The sequence below is a fragment of the Paramormyrops kingsleyae genome, chromosome 1 (assembly GCF_048594095.1).
Source record: "Paramormyrops kingsleyae isolate MSU_618 chromosome 1, PKINGS_0.4, whole genome shotgun sequence".
Classification (NCBI taxonomy): Eukaryota; Metazoa; Chordata; class Actinopteri; order Osteoglossiformes; family Mormyridae; genus Paramormyrops; species Paramormyrops kingsleyae.
In genome coordinates, this window is record NC_132797.1 from 40,811,878 (window position 1) to 40,833,129 (window position 21,252).

Consider the following 21,252-nt stretch of genomic DNA (forward strand, 5'->3'; position numbering starts at 1 on the left):
AAAGGCTAACTAAAGTGCCTGGGCCCATCTGGTCCTGATCGCCTTCACACGGCGCACTGACATACACCGGCAGTCGGTTACATAACATGCTGAAACATGCACGGTGACATCAGGAGGATGAAGCGTCCAGCCCCCCTCCCCCTCCCCCTTCCCCTCCCAATGTGCTGTGTTCCCTGAGCTGGGGAACGGCCCTCATTACACTTATGCAGGCCTTTAAAAGCCCGACTAACAATCACTTCCGTGCATTTGTAGCTGATTGGATAAAGGGGGCCCCCACGGCCGACAGCTCACTTTAGCAAAGAGCAACGGAGCCACCACGTAGGAAAGAGAGAGCAGGCGTGAGCTCTGACATCATATCCCAACCCAAAACAGAAACTAACTGTGTATGACAGACGCCGATGGCCTGAGACCACAGCACAATTTTCAATACACTGGAAGGAGAGAGCAGCCTCTCTGCTTGATTTCCTACTGCATTCGACTGAGAGGGCAGGATCGACAGACACCAGCTGATCCTCTGTTTCTCCACAGCCCACAAGCTGGGTTTCACTTCAGCACATAGTTAATAACAGACTGTAAAGCTGACCTTAAAACAATGTCAGAGAAGTGCAGTATTGTTAATTAAATCCCTGTAGACACAATCACTGGAAATGAGTCAGCTTTGAATACAAGTCTACTGGCAATAAATGGGATTCAGAAATTCCATACATGTGTCACACATAAAGACCCCATTGAGCTTTGAATTTGTAAAACTTCTCTTTGAGGTGTTAAATTTTGAAAAAGAAGGGTTAACTGCTAAAGTGTGATGGCTGACAACTAGCAAATCTTCTTTGTGGATGCTAAGGGATAATCAGCCAGGTATTATAACCAGGGTTTCTGATGTCTCCATAGTAATCCTGAACTAGATAGAGCACACAGGACCCATTTGGCTGAAATGGGAGATTTAGATGAAGTCCTCGCAGTTTTCGGTGAGCTGATATGCTAACATGGGTATGACACAGCAAGGGCCAGATCCTCAGTGATGGCTTCTGATAACGACAACAAGAAAAACGTCAGCTTGGTTTCTCTTCCTACAAGATGGCTGATCGGAACAGGCAGCGTAAGGAGGCCCGGCTAATCCCGTGGGGGAACAGGGCGCGGCATGCTGGCTCGTGGGTTTGGCCCATGCCAGGGCCTTGACCCATTGTGCCTTGTGAAGTATCTGGAAGCGTCAGAGCTGCAGAGCAGAAAGACAATGGTTGAGCACCGCTGGGAGGAAGGAAGCCCTGTAGAGGCGGTTTCTGGGGGTGGGTGGTCCCCACTCTGGTCAGGACGACCCAGCTCACAGTTCATCACAGGATACCTATGGTCCCTCATCCCAAAACAGTGCTGGGAAAACAAAATGATCAAATCCAGAGCCCAGCCATTCATTTCAATCATTAACTGCATATATTGTAAATAAGAATGTTAGTAGGAAAAAAACACCAATAATGTCCAAAGTTTGGCTGAATGATTGTTGACCTCCCCACAGTTCCAGAGTATTCTGATCCTTTACGCTAAATAAAAATAGACAATGGTACCATAATGGTTGACATAAAGCACACATGAATCAAACAATAGCATATTGTCTGTTGATTTCAACATGGAGAATGACAGGAACACGCAAAACTTAATTAAGTAATATAGTTTCTGTTTGTTACTACTGAATGCTGGGAATGTAACAGACAGACTGTTTAATGCATCTGAGGTACAGGTATGAGATAGATGATCTGAGAAAAAAACAACTTCTGCATACGTCTGTTTGTACGAACTCAGAAGAACAAAGGAGCACTGGTTGGCCATTGCAGACCTGCTATGCAACACGTATGTTTATAGCGACATAGAAAGTAAAATGAGGCCACTGAGGCGGGCCGCTCTTCTTTTTATATAACTGGAAATCTCACAGACGGCTTAATGTGCTCCCGTGTGTAACCAGCTTATCAACAATCCACTTATCCTTAGGTATTTGCTTCACATGAGTGTGGTTACACTGAAATTTACACTGACAAAAATGTGAGGTTTTGATAACCGCACAGGAAATAACAAAACAGATAAATGCATGACTGGCATCCCATCCAGGGTGTGCTCTGAGCTTCCTGGGCTCCAGCCCCAGACCAGGATGAGTAATGAATGTGTTTACTTACATGCATTACACATATAAATGAAATAAATAAAAATTACCGGGTCATACTACAATACACTCGATACTGATCATATGCGAGAAGATATTTCGCTAAATGTTATCAGTAGAGAGTTTCCCGAAGTCTGAGAAAAATGATTAAAATTTATTACGTCCTCAATGTAAACCACAGGCCCCAGTTTTGAGCAATGTAGTGTGAATTATCAGTTGCACTAACCAATATTTATTAATATTATTAATAGATATTTTTCAGATATTTATTAATATTATTAATAGAATGCCTCAGAAGTCTAAAGAATTCGACTCCATCAAGAAACAAAAACCTAAAAGAGCAGAAAAGTGGGCAGGAAAAAAACAGAATGTGCCTGCAATCTCAATTTAATAATTCATATTCCTTCAATTCCATTCCTCATTTGAGCACGATATTAATAATCTATCAGCATTGCCAATCTTCAGTCACTTGCTTCAACTTGGAGAAGTTGGGTTACGTGGGGCAGACATATGCCAGGAAGAGCCTGAACTTTACTTTGCATTATCTCATTAACGCCTTTATCCTACTAACTCAATTTCCTGTTATTTTGTGTTTTTTCCTATTTCAAATATGAATAAATGTGGGGCATTTTTAATGCGGCCATTTTTCTTTGGTCCTCCAGTGCCTGGAAGATCAATAGCAAATCACCAGTCCTTAATCCATTAATAAATGACTTGAATTTTAGTGGACAGTTGACCTCGTAAAAGCCCTCCTGTAATATGCCTACAGCAAAGTAGCTTGAGACATCGGAAACCATTTCTTTTGCAATACCCCCCTAGGTTGCAGATCCACGATGTTAAGATTTTCACATAGCAAAATTCTGTCTCTCTTCTTTCAAGAAAGCTGCAATCGAGTGGAATGTGTGGACTGTGGAAGCCTCTGGACCTTTTTGTCGAGAGAATTTACAGTCACATTGCAGAGAAACCTGGAAGTTAGCCTATAGACCAGAAGTAGCTTTTACAATTGGCCATTTTATAAACCACTTGGAACTACGTTGTTCATGCTTTCTAAAAGATAAACCTCACTTCCGCAAATATACTTCCCAAGAATACTCTATAATTTCCTTTGTACTTCTGAAGTACCGTTTCAGAAACATAACAATGTATATATACATTGGCTTCCGGAGAAAATATATTGCAGTTAATTAACATTTCCCAATGGATAAAAGTCATTTAAGTACTGAATTACTTTAATAATGGCAGAGGCATATGCTAAAATGCAACAAGAATAAGTCCTTTCAATATTTACAAAGTAAAGAAATCATTTAGGGTGGTGAGGAAAGAAATTCAAATAAAAAACAAACAAAGTACAGTATTGGTGCAAATAACCAAGTTTTTTATTAAAACTTTTTGGTTTCCATTATTCTTGATAGTGAGTGCCAAAGTAACATAACTGCCGAGTCTTATTATACTCCAGAAAAGGACAACAAGGTACTGTACTGAGACAAATTCAAAGAAGAAATTTGCTGAATTTCCAGTAACTTCTTATCACACCAAGAGAACTCCAATCAGATCGAACCACAATAACACAACAAAATATTTCCACATCATACACTGTCAAATGGGCACGATTTTGTTTAAACGGATGGCGAGTGTCCGTGCAGACGGACTGGCAGGTAGCAATGCATCCTTTGTCTTCTCTTCCTTGTTTCTGAGTGTGCAATCAAAAATAAAATCCACTGACTGAACCACATTCATGCGTGTTAATTTTATCTGCATATCAAACAAAAAAAAGTTGCAAATTCCAAGAATTAAACAATGGTTAAAAAAAAAAACTAAATTCAGCGTGGAAATTGGATTGAAAGCATTTTGGAGGTTGCCGGAAGCCTCGCTAGGTGGAAGCATGGCTCCCTGGAGGTTTTGGGCACACCCTCGCTCTTTCCCCCATGGTCGTGTGGAGGTGTGTGCAGAAGACACCAAGACCGAATCAGACCCAAATGAAAGCAGGCCAAGACATAAGCAAGGGTGCCAGGACCTCCAAACAGACTGCTAGTCAGTAGTTTTCGTTCATCGTTGCTTTAAAAATGGGATAAACTGCTTTTTTTTTTTTTTTTGCTTTTACCAAAGTTATACAGCTAAAATAAGTGAAAAAGAAGGCAATGCTTGTGGAATGTACAGTGCATGGTGAAGCCTCAGTCTTCACGATGACTCGGCCTGCTTCTCCTGTTCGATGGCTGCAAGAAACAAAGCAAGGCATTAGTTTCTCCAGAAAACCATCATCAAAGCCTTCAAAACACGCAGTTATGTACATATGAAAAGATTTTTTAAACGCATAAAATTCCTTAAAGTCTACCAGACCGAAATAATAGAATTTCTAGCAACTTCTGCGGCAGGAACAAAGGGAAAGTCTAAGATCATAAAATTTGCTATTAAGTGTATTGTGCAATCTTACTTTCTTTCGAGGGCAAGGGATTTTTCTCCTGAGTCTCGGTCTTTTTCAGCTTACTCTTGTCAAAGCTGGTGACCTCTTCCAGGTTCGGTTTGTCAGACATACTTGCTGAGTATCTAATCAAGCGTTTTAAATACACAAAAGATTAACATTAAACAGGTCCGTTCGTCTCCGCAATCTCCAAGTGCACGACAGTCTGTAAGATTTGCATCATATGAGCAATACATGGACGAAGAGGGACAAAGGAACAAGGGACAAAAGAATGATTGTATTTCTAAGATACAGAGATAATTTACATAACAATTCAAGTTCACATGCTGGGAAAGAAAACCTGCGGCGAATGAGGGTATGGCAAATGCGTCTATTTCTTTGATTGTAGATTAAAAAAATAACGGGGAAAAAATCTTAACAAATTTCATTAAAAACTCAATTCGCATGCATGGATGAAAAATAAAAAGAAAAAATCTCCTTCAAAGTTGAGTGCTTCCTGTTAACAAAAAGACTGTCCCGCAGTCTAAGGAACCACCGCCCAGCTCAGCGGACAGCCAGGTTTCTAACGGGAATCCTATTGTACACCATATTGTCTCCAAGACACGGGTAAAATATACTCTTCAATGTAATGTTTACGATTATTTTTCACAGCAAAATACTTATCACCATCTTTACCTTTAAGTACATATATATCTTTTATTCCAATCGGTTGTTTTATTGTCGTCCTTGTGAAAATATGCATCGATGACCATACCACATTTTATAGCAAAAAATCTAATACATCTATGTGAGACTCCACTGTCTAATGCCTATATATGAATATATTATCGTGCATGTGTTTTATAATATATATATATATTTATATATCCTTTATGACTCACCAAGTTCGATGCACCAAGATACAGATTCTTCTCAGACGTCTTGCTGCAGCAGACTGAGACGCCTCGCTCGCGCTAACGGAATATACTGTGTGATATGCAAATGAGATGCGTTACGTCACCAGGCACTCCAGGAAAGACTAAAGGAAAGTCTATATTTTAAAGCCTCAAGTCATTTTGCGAGCTGAAATCATACTCATATATGTTTAACCACATATATTTATATAACCCAATAATCTTTTATCTGCTTACATACTTTTTAGAAGAAAAAAAAATGCTCGTTTACTTAAAGGTGTTATTGACGACATCTTGTGGGGGCTGATGGTAAACTTAGTCTACTGATTATATCTGTGTATGTGGTATACAGTATGTATTATACATACAGGTCCAGACAAAAGTAGCACTTAGAGTGAGTCACATGCTTCATTCTGCTGCTATTTGAACGTGTGATTCTCTCCCAGACACCAAATAAGGCAACTGTTATAATATTCATTTTTAATGGAGGCGTCTTTTCAAAGGAAAAGTACCACTGGCGACATGGAAGAGAGGGCGAACATTTAACTGATATCTCAGAAGCATGTGATTAATGATTCTGAAGTTCTTTCCCCATTTGTTAAAGACACGTCCTTGTGATCAGGGAGTGGAGGATCTGATATCTGCACAGTCACTGTTATGCCATCTGAACAATCCTCTTTTATCTCAGGGCAATGACAAAACTGCGATTAGAAAATGGTTGATTGCTGTCCACGTATAGGCCTATGTGGTCATTCTGTCTGGAAGCTGTAGGATTTTTTCTGGCTAACTTCCTGCGTACTTTTCACTTGGACAGCAGAGACTACACTATCCTCTTCGTTTTGCTCAGCACAGAGCAAACTGTGACGATTACAAAGCTTCTCAATTTCCAATCGGTAGGGCTTTGAGTTTACAGAGTACCACAGACAGAAATTAAAGCTATAGTAGTAGCTTTACTTCAGTTGGTAAGTGCAAGCAATGGAACGCAAACCATCTGCTTTCATGACAGGTACAGCAAAGAGACGTCATCTGAGGACCATAATAGACCAACTTTAAAAATATTTAACATACCTCAAAAGTGTCTTTTAAAGCTCTGTTTGCTCTGGAGAATCCATTCTCTCACACATATTTTTTATATGATTTTAAAGTCATACATTAGACTGTGTGCATTGCATGTATAACTTCACATGGTCACAAATTGCATAAATTAAAAGAGAAAATAAATGAATATATAGGTTGTTGCAGTTGCGTGCAGCTGTTTTTAATTTCTGCTATTTCTGACACAAATAGAAATCAGAAGGGCCAGACTTTATTAAATTCACAGCCAGCACATATCAGTTAACATGAGAGTTAATATCTTCTGTCAGTAAGGCTTGAATTTCTAGTTCACTGAAGGGCTGCACTCCCTAAATCATACACAAAGTTAGCTTAATAAAATTTGAAGGAGATTTTTAAATTTATTTTTCCATCCATGCACAGAAACTGAGTTCTTTTTTTTTATTATTAAATATGTTATTATTGTTTCCGTTATATATTTTTTTGTTTATTCAGATTTGTTCATTCTCCAAAGGTAGTAGTAAAATAGTAAAACTGACGTCAATGTGGAGCTAATACAACTGCAGTCAAGCTAGAAGATATAGAATTTGTGAGATATTTATATATTTGTGTGTGTGAGAGAGTCCATTACTATTGCTAGACATTTGATGGGCTACACTTTAATATTTTGCTGACACCTAGTGGACAAATCTTAGGATGACATTAATCCTTTTGTCCAGAAGGTCAAATTAATGTACGTTTCACAGGAGTGACAAACAGGAGTTCTGCTTTCAGTGGTGGTTACAATCTGAAGCACAATTAACAAGAAAGTAAATGTAAAATTACAGGCAATCAAAACCATTAGCTATGTTTTTGGGGACAATTGCCCCTAGTAGGATCACCCAAGGCAACTTGGTCCAAGGTGAGCAGCCAGACAAAGTGTGATTCCTATGAAGGAAAAAAGTTTGTATCACGTAACCTTGCCCAGATTAGGAAAAGTGGGGCATCGCCCTGGAACCAGGCCTGGAAGGGAGCTCGTGGGCGAGTGTCTGGTAGTCAGGTCTTTATCCATGGGGCTTGGCTGGACAAAGCCCAATAGGTCTGGCCTCCTGTGAGCTCACCACCTGCTGGAGGGAAGTTGTGGGGGTATTGTGCATTGTAGATTGGGAAGAAGTTGAAGGGGCCTTGGTGGACTGATCATAGGTTACCAAAACTGGCTTTAGGGACATGGAATATACTGTAACCTCTCAGCTGAGAAAAGAGCTTCAGCTAGTGCAGGAGGTAGAGAGATATCACCTAGATATAGTCGGGCTCACCTCAATGCACAGCGTGGGCTCTGGAACGTGGATAATGACTGTTGAACCTTGAGAGGTATGATAGGGAGGAATCGCCAGGACTATCAGAACCCGAGCAATGGTCTGTTTTTGGCCTTCTGTGCTAATCACAATTTGTCCATAACGAGCACCATGTTCGAGCGTAAGGATGTTCATAAATGCACCTGGCACTAGAGCAACTTAGGTCACAGCTCGATGATCGATTTTGTAATTGTATCATCAGATCTGCAACTGTATGCCATGTAGGCATTTGGGTGAAGGCGAATAGTGGAGCTGAGCTGACAACTAATCACCACCTAGTGGTGAATTGGTTTGGATGGCAGGGGAAAATGCCAGACAGACCTGGTTGGCCCAAACATATAGTGAGGGTGAGCTGGGAGCATCTAACAGAGGCCCCTGTCTGGGAGATCTTCAACTCACACCACCAGTAGAACTTCTCTTGCACTCTGATTGAGGCAGGTGAGATTGAGCTTGAATGAGCAATGTACTGTGCCTCCACTGATAGAACGGCTGTGCAAACGTGTGACTGTAAGGCAGCTTATAGTCACGGCAGTGATCCCCGAACCCAGTAGTGGTAGGAGCTGCCAGGCTGAAGAACGAGGCCTTCCAAGACTGGCTAGCTTGTGGAGCCTCAGATCCAGGAGGAACAATGCGGATTCCATCCTGGTGGTGGAACACTTGACCAACTCCTTACCTTTACAAGGATACTGGAGGGTTCTTGGAGTTTGTGTTTTGTGGACCTGGAAGTATAACCGTGTCCCTTGAGAGGTCTTTTGGGGGGTGCTTCTGGAGTATGGAGCTGTCGACAGAAAGTCAGACTTATTCCAAGTGTGTTGGACTACGCCAGGGCTGCCCTTTTCGTGATTCTGTTCATTACTGTTATAGGTAGTATTTCCAGATGCAGACAAGAGGGGTCCAATTCAGTGACCTCAGGATCGCGTCTTTGCTTTTTGCAGATGATGTGGCTCTGTTGGCTTCATTGGGCCTTGACCTGCTGTGTGCACTGGGGCAGTTTGCAGCTCAGTGTCAAGCGACCGAGATGAGAATCAGCACCTCCAGTGTGGATGGCCTCCTCCAGGTTGGGGATGAGTTATTCCCTCAAGCAGAGGAGTTAAGTATCTGAGGGTTTGGTTCATGAGTGAGGAATAAATGGAACCGGAGTTCGACAGGCAGACTGGTGTAGCGTCAGCAGTTATCTGGTCTGTCATGGTGAAAAGAGAGCCGAGCCAGAAGGAAAAGCTATTGATTTACCAGTCGATCTACATTCCTACCCTCGCCTATGGTCACAAGCTATGAGCAGTATCTGAAAGAATGAGATTGCGGATACAAGCAGCATAAATGAGCTTCCACTGCAGATTGTTTGGGCTCAGCCTTAGAGATAGGGTGAGGAGCTTGGACGTTTGGGGTCGGGGCGGTCAAAGTAGGGCTACTGCTCCTCCATATCAAAAGAAGCCAGCTGAGGTGGTTTGGGCATCTATCTAGGATGCCTTCTGGATGCTTCCCTGGAGAAGTTCCTGGTGTGTTCAACCAGGAGGAGACCCCAGCGCAGACCGAGGACATGCTGGAGTCATTATATCTCTTGGTTGGCCTAGGAACACCTTGATCCCCCTGTAGGAGCTGGAGGACGTGGCTGGGCAGAAGGAGTTCTGTGCATCCCTGCTCAGACTGCTGCTGCTGTGATCCTAACCCAGATGAGTGTCAGAAAATGGATGGATGGAAATTCCATTAGCTGGTTCAAATCTGTTTGGATTTTGAAAAAAGCTGAACATGTGTAATTGGGACATGCAGACACAGTGGTAAAACAATCTTCTAAATGAAGATTAATAAACCGATATTCAGCCATAATGGCAATTACTATTTATATCTACCTTATGGTGTAACAGCATACTGGACATGGACTCATGACCTAGAAACTGCCATTTCAGATTCCTGAAGATGCCCATTTGCATAACTCTTAAACTGCCTGATGTGTTCAGCGAATAACCAAAATGTTTACCACACTGGCAGAACACAGTCCTACACAGCAAATATTTTCAGATGACCCTCTATTCAGATGCTTTAGCTCCAGTTCTTTAGATTCTTTCTAAATTAAATTTTTGTGCCTCAAGATCTGAAAACCACTTCCAGCTGAATGTGGAGTGAAGAGAAGCCCTCCCAGCTGCCCATTTTCCTTCCAATGATAACAAAATGTTTTGCCAGTAATGGCTACAATAATGATACTGCCAGACAATCAGAACAAAGACCAGTGACTCAGGTGATCTTTGCAGGATTCTTTCTGTAGTATTAGGATCAGAATATGCTTAGGGCTAATTAACAGGAAGTGCAGTTAAAACTGTGCTTTACAGGAAACTTCCCTATTACTCCGGTGAAGAAAATAACAGTCTCTTCACATCTTCTCACAATGAACAATCAATTGTTTTAGTCCACATTTTGCACACTTCTCCTTAAGTCACATGAGATTACTATTTCTTGATATTCACATTTTGACACTTACTGTTAGTACTGGGCTGTTCTTCCCATTCGTATACCTGGCCACAGTGCTAAATATTTTTATTATATTTTTTCTGTATCTACTGCATTGTCACAGTTTGGTTCCACTACATACCATCCATGTATACAAATGGGCTAACAGGAAAGTTCACTTCATTAGTAACAAACCAAAACTACTATTATGCGAAAGTATAAAAACGTATGTTAGCAAAATTTCAGAGTATATCTCAATATGATATGTGAATATTTTCTGCACTCATCAACTTAAAATTTACCCTTTACATTTTTGGGTGAAGCACATAAACGACGTAGGCATTCTTAAGAAAATTACTTCCTAAATTTACTTTTATTAAATAACGGGCTAAGGTTTAAGGTTTAGAAACTGTTCATATGTCACATCAGCATTATTAAGTGTAAAGCCTCCACATTAGTTAAAAGGGGAAGGAAAATAACACAATATTTAATGTTTATAAGCCATTGTCAGTCATACTTATAGTAAATGTCTGATTCCTCAAACTAGACCAACACAAACATTACCTGCCTGCTTTTGAAAGTGCAAGATCATTTGATGGGAATCCATGTGGTGGCAAAGCAAAGTGTGAGAAATAATAAAGAGAAAAAGACAATCTGATACCAAACTACAGATAACACTGCATTTATTATGCGGTTTATGACATTTCATGACCGAAGGTGACAGAAGGCATGTTAGGAGCATTCGGGTTTAAAAAATGCAAAAAACAGAATGTGTTTTTGGTTCAAAAATGAATAAAAGCTTTTTATAAAACCAGACTTAGGATAATTGTTAATTCATGTTAATACAAGCATGCTTATTCCATACAGTTCAGATGAAGAGTTTTAAAGTCTTGTTCAATCATACTTCTGGAAATTCTCTAAGTCTGATAGATGTTAGCTGCTTTCGTTGGGCGGGTAGGGTGGTATACAAATCCACTTTTACTGGAATGTTTCATTCGTAGCACAATGATACAAATGGTACAAATAATCACCTATGAGATACTATTCCTGTTGGAGCTATTATTTGTATATAAATAGAAAAAACAAGACCCTTGAATTGATATGCCAGTAAAAACGGGCTCAGCCATTTGGTATGGTCCAGCCAGAGGGCTCTCCACCCACTGGGAAGCATGCTACAGGCACTGGGTGACTAGGCCTTGGGTTGGGAATGCATGTGATGTGTCCCTCCTTCACAAGGGGACATGACTGAAGAGGTAGGAGACGGACTCCCCATTGTGTGTCCTTCTGATGGCTTCGGCCAGTATCATGGATATATCGATGACCTACAGGGGGGACAATTGCAATGATCATGCCATGTGTACACTTCCTTGATCCCACTCATTGCTCAACAGTAAACAGAAGGGAAAGTCCCTCCAAATCTGAAGTACTAAGTTGGGCCGTTCCTGTGGCTCTAAATTGGTACCTGGATCTTCGGACACTGCTTCATTTTCTCCTCCTGGGGGATGGTATTGGTCACCACCACGGCCTCGAAGGGGGCATTGTTGATCCGTGATATGGCAGGGCCGGAGAAGATGCCGTGAGTCAAGATGGCATACACCTTGATGGCCCCGGCGGAGATCAGTCTGGAAGGGAGCAAACACACCAAGAAGGTCAAACCAATGTGCGCCTGGGTAGTACTAATAAATAATGTCATGCTTCTCAGGAGGGATGCGGGAGGAAATCAAACATCTTAGTCCCAAACAGGGAGCCCCCTGTACTTCTGGAGAGAGGCACCAAGCTCAGGGCAACCCCCAAACTGGATAGGTGGTTGTGTAAAATGGATTTATTTCTGCATCGCGTTTGGTGTATAAATGTTTGATGTCACTGCAGCATCCTGTTTAGAAGGACCCGGGTCTGCTGAATTGTACTACTTTTTTTTTTTTTGGCAAAATGAATTGCTTGATTGTACTTGTACCACCAAGGTTTGAGACCGAAAATGAATCAGTATCGATTGATGTGCCCTCAAACTTTAAATCATGTGGCATGATTCTGCTTGCTACGGCAAGAAAAAAAAACCTGACATTCAACTCTTTCACACCATAACCATTCATCACAGTGGAATCTGTAAATGGCTTGTAATACTACAAGGATTTCCAAAAAGGTGATTATCATTGTGGTGTCATCTGCTTCATTCATAAACACAAAGAGTGGCCTTCCAAACGTGGTCATACATGTTACAAACCAGCCACACTCTGATGGTGACTAAGATGGAGTAATGAAGCAGATTGACCTTCACACACAAAGATTACAATTAAGATTAACTTTATTGATCCCAGGAGAAATTCTAGTGCATACAGCTCAAGAACACAGGCGAACATACACATAATGCCAAACAAACAAGGTTCAAAGACAGTACATATAGTGCAAACAAAGTAGATGTAGTGCAAACAGACAAAAAAAAAAACAAAAAAACACAAATATAAATGAAATATTCTGAAAAAGATAACGTGATACTAAAAATAAATATTTCAAGATTTAGAATAATAATAGTTTGAAACTACAGGAGAATGTACAATCTTACGCATGTCTACAGTTATCGGCACCGATCCATAGCTAATTAGACGGATCAGGTATTGGCCATATGTCACCGAACCACATTCGATACTTATTTACTTTTCGGCAGTCTGTAAAAAGATAGCTTCTATTTCTTGTTAAGTTAATTTGTACAATCAATCACACGACTGCTCTTTCCCATTTTGGATGAGTCTTCTGCAGCACTCAAGCTGAAAACTAACACTGCTACTCGGTTTATCTGCCTGCTGTGACATCATGTGCATACCCTTCGCTGTAGGAGGAGCGTGAAAACATCAGATAAGAGGGTGACAATCGAAGTATTTTACGCTTTTAACAACTAGTAGCACAGTGATTTGCAATCTTTGTAAAAACAAAATTTTTGAAAGGTGGAAAATCCCACTAAAAGTGCATGCAATTCTGCAAGACAGCACAAGTAATGTGAAAAAAAAACAATGGGTGATTTGGGAGTCGCTAGCTTGGGCTGTTTTGTACATTGCTGCAGCTTGTGATACATGAGCGGCTGCTATTGCAATGAAGTGTAAGTGACGCTGTTGCCAGCGGGAGAAACACTGTGGGGCATGTTAAGCATTCGCTACTTGCATATCCTTGCTTGGAAGACATTCAAATTGAACTGCAAATGCCTCAAAAATGCTTAAAACAAGATGCACAAATGAGGTGGAACAGTACATTATGCACGTTTCTAGTAGCCTAATTAAAGATTTTTTTGGCATACCTTTTTTCTTATTTGTACTGACTTTTAAATAAATAAAAATATATATTTATACTACGGGACCGTTGAATGCTTGAATCTGATTGGCTGACGAACGTTCTGAGGTGTGCAATTATTTTCAGGGAAACGCACGGCGAACGTAGTTCCAGGCAGCTCTCTTGACCGTATTACAGTTCCATATCACTTCGTATAGTTAACTTTAATAACGGAAATTAGCATACAGTACCTATACAGCACACAGGACTAACAAAAACAACAACATGACAGACGATTTTCCGAAAGTAAATTTTAATATTTACGGTGAATATGAAACTTTCAACAACTGGGCTGCAGCAGTATTAGACAGTCCAGATGAAAAACAACATAAACGGAAGCGGACATCAAAGGCAGCCAGCAACAACAAAAGACATAAAACGATCAGCGAAGAACAGCTAGACATACTCGAGGGAGAAAAACACGAAGAAAACACCAAAAAAACAACAGCTAATGACGTTTTGGAACTAGCAAAAGAGTCGTTGGATGAGATGCGGAAGAAATAATCCTACTCACAATAGCGATTTAAGTAGAAAAACCGGACGAATCCCTTGAAATATATCATCTGATCGATGTCTTGAGGTGTGGCAACCGTAGTATAAGCGGAATAATTGACTCCGGACCGTTGAATTATTAGAAAAATAATGCACACCCGAGGTGTAACGGCCACTCCGCTTCGCGTCGTGGCCGCATTACCACCTCGGGTGTGCATTATTTTTCTAATAATTCAACGGCCCGTCGTCAATTATTCCTTACATATACTACTACTACCAACAACAAGAACAACACAGAATAATAAATTACAGGAAAAAGAGCTCTTGTATCAGAATCTGTATTGGTATCGGCAGTTGTGTATAGGAATTGGATCAGAATTGAAAAAATGTGGATCGGCTCGTGCCTACACGTGTCCCACATGCATATACCAGACGACTTCTGATAAGAACTCACTTGTCTGCAGCATGGCAGATGGTACCGCAGGTGTCGGCCATGTCATCAACCATGATGGCCACACGATCCTTCACATCCCCGACTAGAACCATGCGGTCAACCTCATTGGCCTTCTTCCGCTCCTTGTGGATGAGAGCAAACTCCACATTCAGGCGATCGGCGATTGATGTGACTCTATGGGAAAGATGTAATGTGGGAACAAAGGGCTGAGTCAATAATGTTGTGGTAAATTCTTAAAACTTCACAGACGTATGCAACAGAAGCCTAATATTTACTGGTCATAGGGTTTGTGAATGTGTACTTTATGAAGACAGTAACCACATTTTCTGACACAGTTAAGAATTTGTTGAACATAAGTGCAAAAAATCCTACATTAACAACCGTCAAAAACACCATACTGTGAAACTGAGGTTATCTGTGAAACTTGGTTACAAAAGGTTTGAAGACCTCTTATACACCATCAGCCCTGGGGTACCCCAAGAATAGAGCTAACAGACTTACGGTTAGCGCTAACCCAGCTGGGTTTTGTTACATTACAAGTCCCCATATCATGCAGTAGCAACTAACAGACAACATATAATGGTGTGCTTGCTTTTCAGAGATCAGACAGGCATGGGACACACAGGAGTGGATTACTGTCAGCTGCAGTTTCATCTCAGAAGTGGCAGGGCTTGCTACAACACATTCAAGACATCATGTAGATGATCTTTTGTTTCTTTTATTTTCCTTTAAAAAAAAAAAAAAAATCACCCCACCAAGGTCTGGGAACCAACTACTCTGACCTGAGCTACCCGAGTTCTTAGACAGAGTAAAGCAGGCGATGCAATCATGTGCACACAGACAAAATCATAACAATAAAATCACAGAATTCAGAGTAATATTATACGAATAACATGTACAACCTGTACAAACAGGAGATACAGTGACAGAAGGGGGGTGGATCATATCCAATAAACCCTTTAGACATTGACATGAATAAGAAGCCAGTCTGACCACTTTTTGGAGCGAGGATGTGACTGTGTACAGGGTACATGCCCCTTAGGGCCAGAGTAAACATGCAGAACAGACAGCTCCAAGGGGCAACGACTTACCAAGGCTGACCTTACTTCACAAATGGTTTACAGGAGACTGTCAGCTAGCTAGTATTAGACACTTACCAATAGTTTACGTGTGGCCCTCACTACAAGCACCATTCCAAAATGTGTCTTAGTCAATGGCAAATGTCAAAGACAGAATTAAATATGGATACGGTAACTCTGAGGATCAAACCCCTTCATAAAAATCACACATTAAATGTTTTGGCAGCAGCACAGCAGACGTACCGCTTTGCTCCACCTGCATCAGGTGACACGATAATGCAGTTCTTCCACTCCGGAATGTTCTCCTTGATCCACTGGAGAACCGCAGGCTCTGCATACAAATTGTCCACAGCAATGTCGAAGAAGCCCTGTGGATGGCAGAGATGGCGATGAAGCCACAGGTCATGTGACAATTGACTTCTAGTAAACATAAATATTAGTACATTAAATACTGTAAGCTCTTTAACAAATATTATATATATAAATATATATAAAATAAATATTTTTGCACAGTACTGTGCAAAAGTCTTAGGCAGTCCAAAGAAATATTTAAAGCTGTTTATCTGGGTAGCAAGTGTACTTTGGCTTAGAACAAAAAACACAGTTTAAAGTTAGAACATATGCAAATTAAGAGTAACAATAAAAACTAGTAATTTCTTCTGTTTTCTAAAAAGTTCCTGATATCTAGTTGGATGGCTAGATGGCACCTCAACCATTCCATGATTTTGTTAAATTTCACCAACAGCTCAATTAAACAATTAAATAAATTGGTTTAAAAAGTCAGTGACAGATTGACTTGCTGTATGAGGTGTGCTAGTGGCCAAGTCAAAAAATACATGGCTGCACAGGACGGTCGCTGCAAATACTGGGGTGATTTTAGCAGAGGTTCTGAAACGGCTAAGCTGATACACTTTGACAGGCATAAGAATATAGTTTTACACCAACACGAGGATAATCTAAACATCATTTTCTTTGCCTGCCTAAGACTTCTGCACAGTAGTGTGTGTGTGTGTGTGTGTGTGTGTGTGTGTGGGTGGGTCAGGATCACTAGCACAGGAACCCCTGCGATATCTTTTGTGAGTGATACAATTGGTGTCTGAAATTTGGTAGAAGAAAATAGTTTGTGCATTAAACTGTCCACTACAGAGTGTGTGGTTTATCTTCAATAACAGGGTAATGATTTCTGGTAAGAGACATTGCTGTTGAATTTTCCAAATGTATTTTTCTATATATCACCACAAAAGGAATGCCATTCACTCCATTATATTCGAGAAAAGCCTGACATTTTTACAGCTGGTATCTCCATAACTAGGCAACTCCCGGCAGAACAACCTAGATGGATAGATAGCATTAAAGCCCCTCTAACACATATCTTTTTCTCAGTTTTGGAGTGAACAGCCCCTTTAAAATCCCTTATATTAATTACTACTGTCGTTCTCCTTTGCTGAGGCAGTATAAAAGGTATTCTATCAGTTTGAAGAACAGATGTCTGCTTATATCTAGAATCAACACATTCATTATCAAACAGCTGTGAACATTTTTTTATGTTTTTTGATTTTGTTTCTTTCTTGCTGGAGATGCAAATTGACATCCTGGTTGGCAGTGACTGTGCACTACTCTGGCTGTGTGATTCAGGCGAGGGACTGCAAAAAAGGGGGCAAAGTAACACTATCCTCCCGCATAGATACGGTCACACGTGGCCTCAAACGGAGTGCACTTTGGCATCCCAAGTCTGCGAGATCCCCACCTGAATCTGTGAGGCGTGGAGGTCCATGGTGATGATGTGATCAGCCCCTGCCACGGACAGCATATTGGCCACCAGCTTGGCCGAGATGGGAGCACGACTCTGCAGGATGTACAGTAGGTGTAAATTACACAAACAGCTTAAACCTCCACCTGAAAGTCACTGTCTGTAGTGAAGATGACCAGTTGAATGCTGCTAAATCCATCTTATTAACAGCATTTCCATCATGTGCGTACACGCCCATATCTCCATGTTTGTAAAGCTGTCTGCTCAGTAGTGTTAACGGGGGGGGGTCAAAATGAAAACACAAAGGACAACACACAAGGGAGAGCCTAAACTGATCTGGGAACAGTCAGAAAACTGGGTGACTGAGTCACTTTGATTAAGGGGTGCATGGCATTAACTAATATAAGTAACCCTAACAATATTTGTAATAACAATCATAATAAAATAATGACAATAATAATTTAAAAAATGGTCTGATGTACAACTTCTTCCTGCAGAGTAAACACACACATGGCTTTCAGTTTAACGTCAGTGTTTCCACAGCACATGGTGGCCAAGGTTACAGAGTACTAGGTGCAGTGTCGTCACACGAATCGACAAGTTTTCATATAAATATTAACCTTACCCTGGGAACCAACAGTTTTCAGATCTCACAAATGAACTTTATGGTACTTATTTACTACTGCTTTTTAGGTTAGGGATGTACATTAGAGTGCACTGAATCATATTAAGAACACAAAATGAGAATAAATGCATAGATACTGAAGTCCTAAATGCGACACTGGATATCAGAACCTTGTTAAAATGATTAAACATTCTTTTTAAAAAGATTAAATCGAAAAGGCTCAATATTAACTCAAATTCAAGCATTACCAGTACTATTGTGGCTAAGTAGCCCCTGTAGAATTCCGCTGTTACTTTGGTAACTAAAAGGTTTCCAGTATGATCAAGGAGCTGGGATTTCGCAAGCTGGGGTCTAATGCAGAAATGAAAAAACTGCTACCCTTGACTTGCGTCTAGTTATCATCAGCTCATACCTGTGACCCAACAGCCATGCTTACTGTGAATCTAAGGAATGATTCATTCTGTATATCCACCTGTCTTATGCAAGGTCACAGGGGGCTTATCCCGAAAGCTACGGGCGCAAGGCAAGGAATAACCAAGGATGGGGCACCAACCCATCGCAGGGCACATACACCACTCATACCTTGGAGGGAAACCTGAAAACCCCAAGGAGATCCCATGTGGGCACGGGGAGAACATGCAAACTTCACACACTTAGAGCCAGGATGGAGACTCGAACACTTCAAAGATGTGCTGCTCCAAAAATCATAAAGTTCTGACATAAAACTGGTATTTTCAGAACGTACATGTACCTTGGCAGATATTGCACCTGGCTATTTGGACCCTGCCCCTTTTCTCTTGGGACATCTAAGAGATGCCTGAGAGGGAGACACATGTGACCTGAGCAGCCACCCTGGGGTCCATAAGCACCGTGGGTCTTTACATAGCTTGAATTATGCAGCAATATGTAAGGGGTTTGGAAAAGCAGAAGACCTGCAAGGGGGCTGAAGTCACCTTGTCCTTCTTATCCTGGCGGGCATAGGGGAAGCAGGGGATGACGGCGGTGACACGGGATGACGAGGCGATCTTGCAGGCGTTAATCATGATGAGCAGCTCCATCAGGTTATCGTTGATCTCGCCGCAACCGCTCTGCACAATGTAGACATCCTCGCCGCGGACGCTCTCGCCTATCTCCACACTGCAGGGGGGGTGGGGGGGTGGTTCACGGCTGTAAGTGAGCTGCGGACTATCACTGCCCACACAGCTAGCAGCAATTTTGCTGAATAAACACTTTATTTTACAGAAAATCAGCTGACTCAGCCCTCGATAGACACAACCTATCGAGTGACACTATCATAGTAAGACGTCATCACTTGGATGATGGCAAAATGTCCCAATATATCCAAGTTATACTTTTAATACCGAGTATACTCTATTATGTGTCCCAAACATATACTTTTATCATAACCATACTATTTATATGCACAATCGCATTGCAAAGACTCATTATTATATTCAACACCCAATGAATTGGGATGAAGGCTGATTAAGTTAAATTATACTTTCTTTATGGAAATGTGACTGCAATATCTGTATTTCAGTTATTTAATGTTTATTATAGAGTATTATGATGGGACAGCCAATAACTTTGCTGGCATGCTTAAGAAGACAAAGTTCCTTTCAAATTATCAACTCGGAGACATGCAACTAGAAACTGAAGGGATCTTGCAGGATACTAATAAAAAAACATTAGGATTTATCTGCTCCAAGTTCTATGTCAGATAAATTAAGGCTTCGGGATGGGCAAATCACGGGATACCAAAGCCTACATAATGAATAAGGCATGACATTTTATAGCGGCCGTCCACCTCAGTTCACAGCAGGTCACTGCAGCGTTCCGGCCACGGATAAGGCGCTTTGGCATTCTAGCAATTTCTCCAGACCGATTACTAGAAATAAGCAGGCAATGAAAGGTGCCCTTTTGTATCTTTACCTACGCCAGCGTGTTGAAGGATTTCGGTCGCATTGCGCAACGAAGTCCTTTACTTGACAAACTAGTTTGCAGCTCCGGCTATCACGTGTTCCGGGAAGACGCTCCGCTTACTATTCGATAATATGACTAATAAAGCAGCCGGACAGCGTACCAAACAGGAGTATCGTTCTCTAAAGTTTAAACGCCTTCGTCATGGAAAACTGCCTATAATCTGCAACTAATACATGCATATATATGCACGAATGCACAAACTCACACATTGAGTGTTTCACTTCCACATGCTGCATTGACTGTGAATGACGGTATGTATTTAACTGCACATGCACATGAAATTAAAAGCACTCACCAGGTCTCTTGGTTGCTGAATTTCTTCGTAATGACTTTTCCCAATTCCAAACCGAGTCTGTCAGCCACTTTTTGTGAGAGATCATGATGAGAGCTCCCACTAAACAGAACAATATTTGGCATGATGCAAATAAAAAATGTAATATTCCACGACGTACACGGAGGAAGCCAACTCTGTACAACATACAGCGTTAAAAATAGGTGTTAAACGAACATGCTAATTGTTACAGCTAAGCTTTGTGACTTGTTCTACACCGCTTTTAGAAGGAAGGGTTGCGGCGTCCAAAAGGAAATGATGTGCGCCAGACCTGCCTAGTCTCCACCCACTTTGTTTTTCACGGCCTCCGAAAACGTATAAACATGTGGTTTCGTATATTTATATTCAGGGACTGACATAACTTTCGCCATACGTGCGGCCATTTCTTATCGTAACCGCGCAAATGCACCTACAATACGTACGCATTTGTTCAATTATGACAGGATTTTACCGCGCATTTTAACCTTCGCGGCGAGAGCGTATTTCATTAGCGTTACACGGGTTAAAATGCGCGGTTTTTTCTTGTCAACGGGAAATGCACGTAAATAACTACGCGGTTGCGCTGTGGCAACTAGACATTTGCCGCACGTATCACTTTATACGGCGAATGTGTACCTATTATGTATTTCTTATTATTTGTTGCATTTATGTATTTTTATTTTACCCGTAGCGAATGTATTAAGGTGTATCTTTTTATTCACGAAATTTCAGAGCATTTCAGATAAATTTAATATACGTGTACAGACAAATGCAACTAAAGAAATATATATTTTTTTAACATTGAGTTTGATAAAGACAAAATGTCAAAAGCCATGATGCTTTCAGGCACTGAAGTCGCCATACATGATCTTCGTCCTACTGCCCATGCATGCAGTCACCTTGTTACTATAGCTAATCAAAAAGTCAGAATGGAAATTGGAAGGTTACAATTTG

General features: G+C 41.0%; 2 protein-coding genes across 3 annotated transcripts; both read right to left on the reverse strand.

Moving 5' to 3' along the window:
• Window positions 1-3,500: 3,500 nt before the first annotated feature.
• On the reverse strand, window positions 3,501-5,549 carry LOC111846862 (thymosin beta 4 X-linked). The gene is made up of 3 exons (XM_023817552.2): window positions 5,447-5,549; window positions 4,578-4,690; window positions 3,501-4,359 (listed from the first exon to the last, which is right to left on the reverse strand). Exons 2-3 carry the CDS (start codon window positions 4,675-4,677, stop codon window positions 4,325-4,327), a joined length of 135 nt encoding a protein of 44 aa, XP_023673320.1. The 5' UTR covers window positions 4,678-4,690; window positions 5,447-5,549; the 3' UTR covers window positions 3,501-4,324.
• A 5,404-nt stretch (window positions 5,550-10,953) lies between these two features.
• LOC111846865 (ribose-phosphate pyrophosphokinase 2) lies at window positions 10,954-20,787 on the reverse strand. Of its 2 annotated transcripts, none has more exons than XM_072715818.1 (7): window positions 20,284-20,787; window positions 18,938-19,142; window positions 17,378-17,476; window positions 15,874-15,998; window positions 14,552-14,725; window positions 11,750-11,909; window positions 10,954-11,609 (listed from the first exon to the last, which is right to left on the reverse strand). In XM_072715818.1, exons 1-7 carry the CDS (start codon window positions 20,403-20,405, stop codon window positions 11,517-11,519), a joined length of 978 nt encoding a protein of 325 aa, XP_072571919.1. In that variant the 5' UTR covers window positions 20,406-20,787; the 3' UTR covers window positions 10,954-11,516. The 2 variants fall into 2 exon arrangements, with proteins under 2 accessions (XP_072571919.1, XP_072571929.1); XM_072715828.1 differs by having other exon boundaries at window positions 18,959-19,142; window positions 20,284-20,774.
• Window positions 20,788-21,252: the final 465 nt, after the last annotated feature.

Bases quoted from the DNA above. Each gene is read 5' to 3' on its own strand.
- LOC111846862 (XM_023817552.2), bottom strand. From the start codon at position 4,677: ATGTCTGACAAACCGAACCTGGAAGAGGTCACCAGCTTTGACAAGAGT. The intron at 4,360-4,577 runs GTAAGATTGCAC...TGTTTCTTGCAG, and splicing joins TCCCTTGCCCTCGAAAGAAA to CCATCGAACAGGAGAAGCAG.
- LOC111846865 (XM_072715818.1), bottom strand. From the start codon at position 20,405: ATGCCAAATATTGTTCTGTTTAGTGGGAGCTCTCATCATGATCTCTCA. The intron at 17,477-18,937 runs GTCTTCTGCTTT...TACATCCTGCAG, and splicing joins TGACTTCAGCCCCCTTGCAG to AGTCGTGCTCCCATCTCGGC. The intron at 14,726-15,873 runs GTACGTCTGCTG...TCTTTCCCATAG, and splicing joins GATGCAGGTGGAGCAAAGCG to AGTCACATCAATCGCCGATC.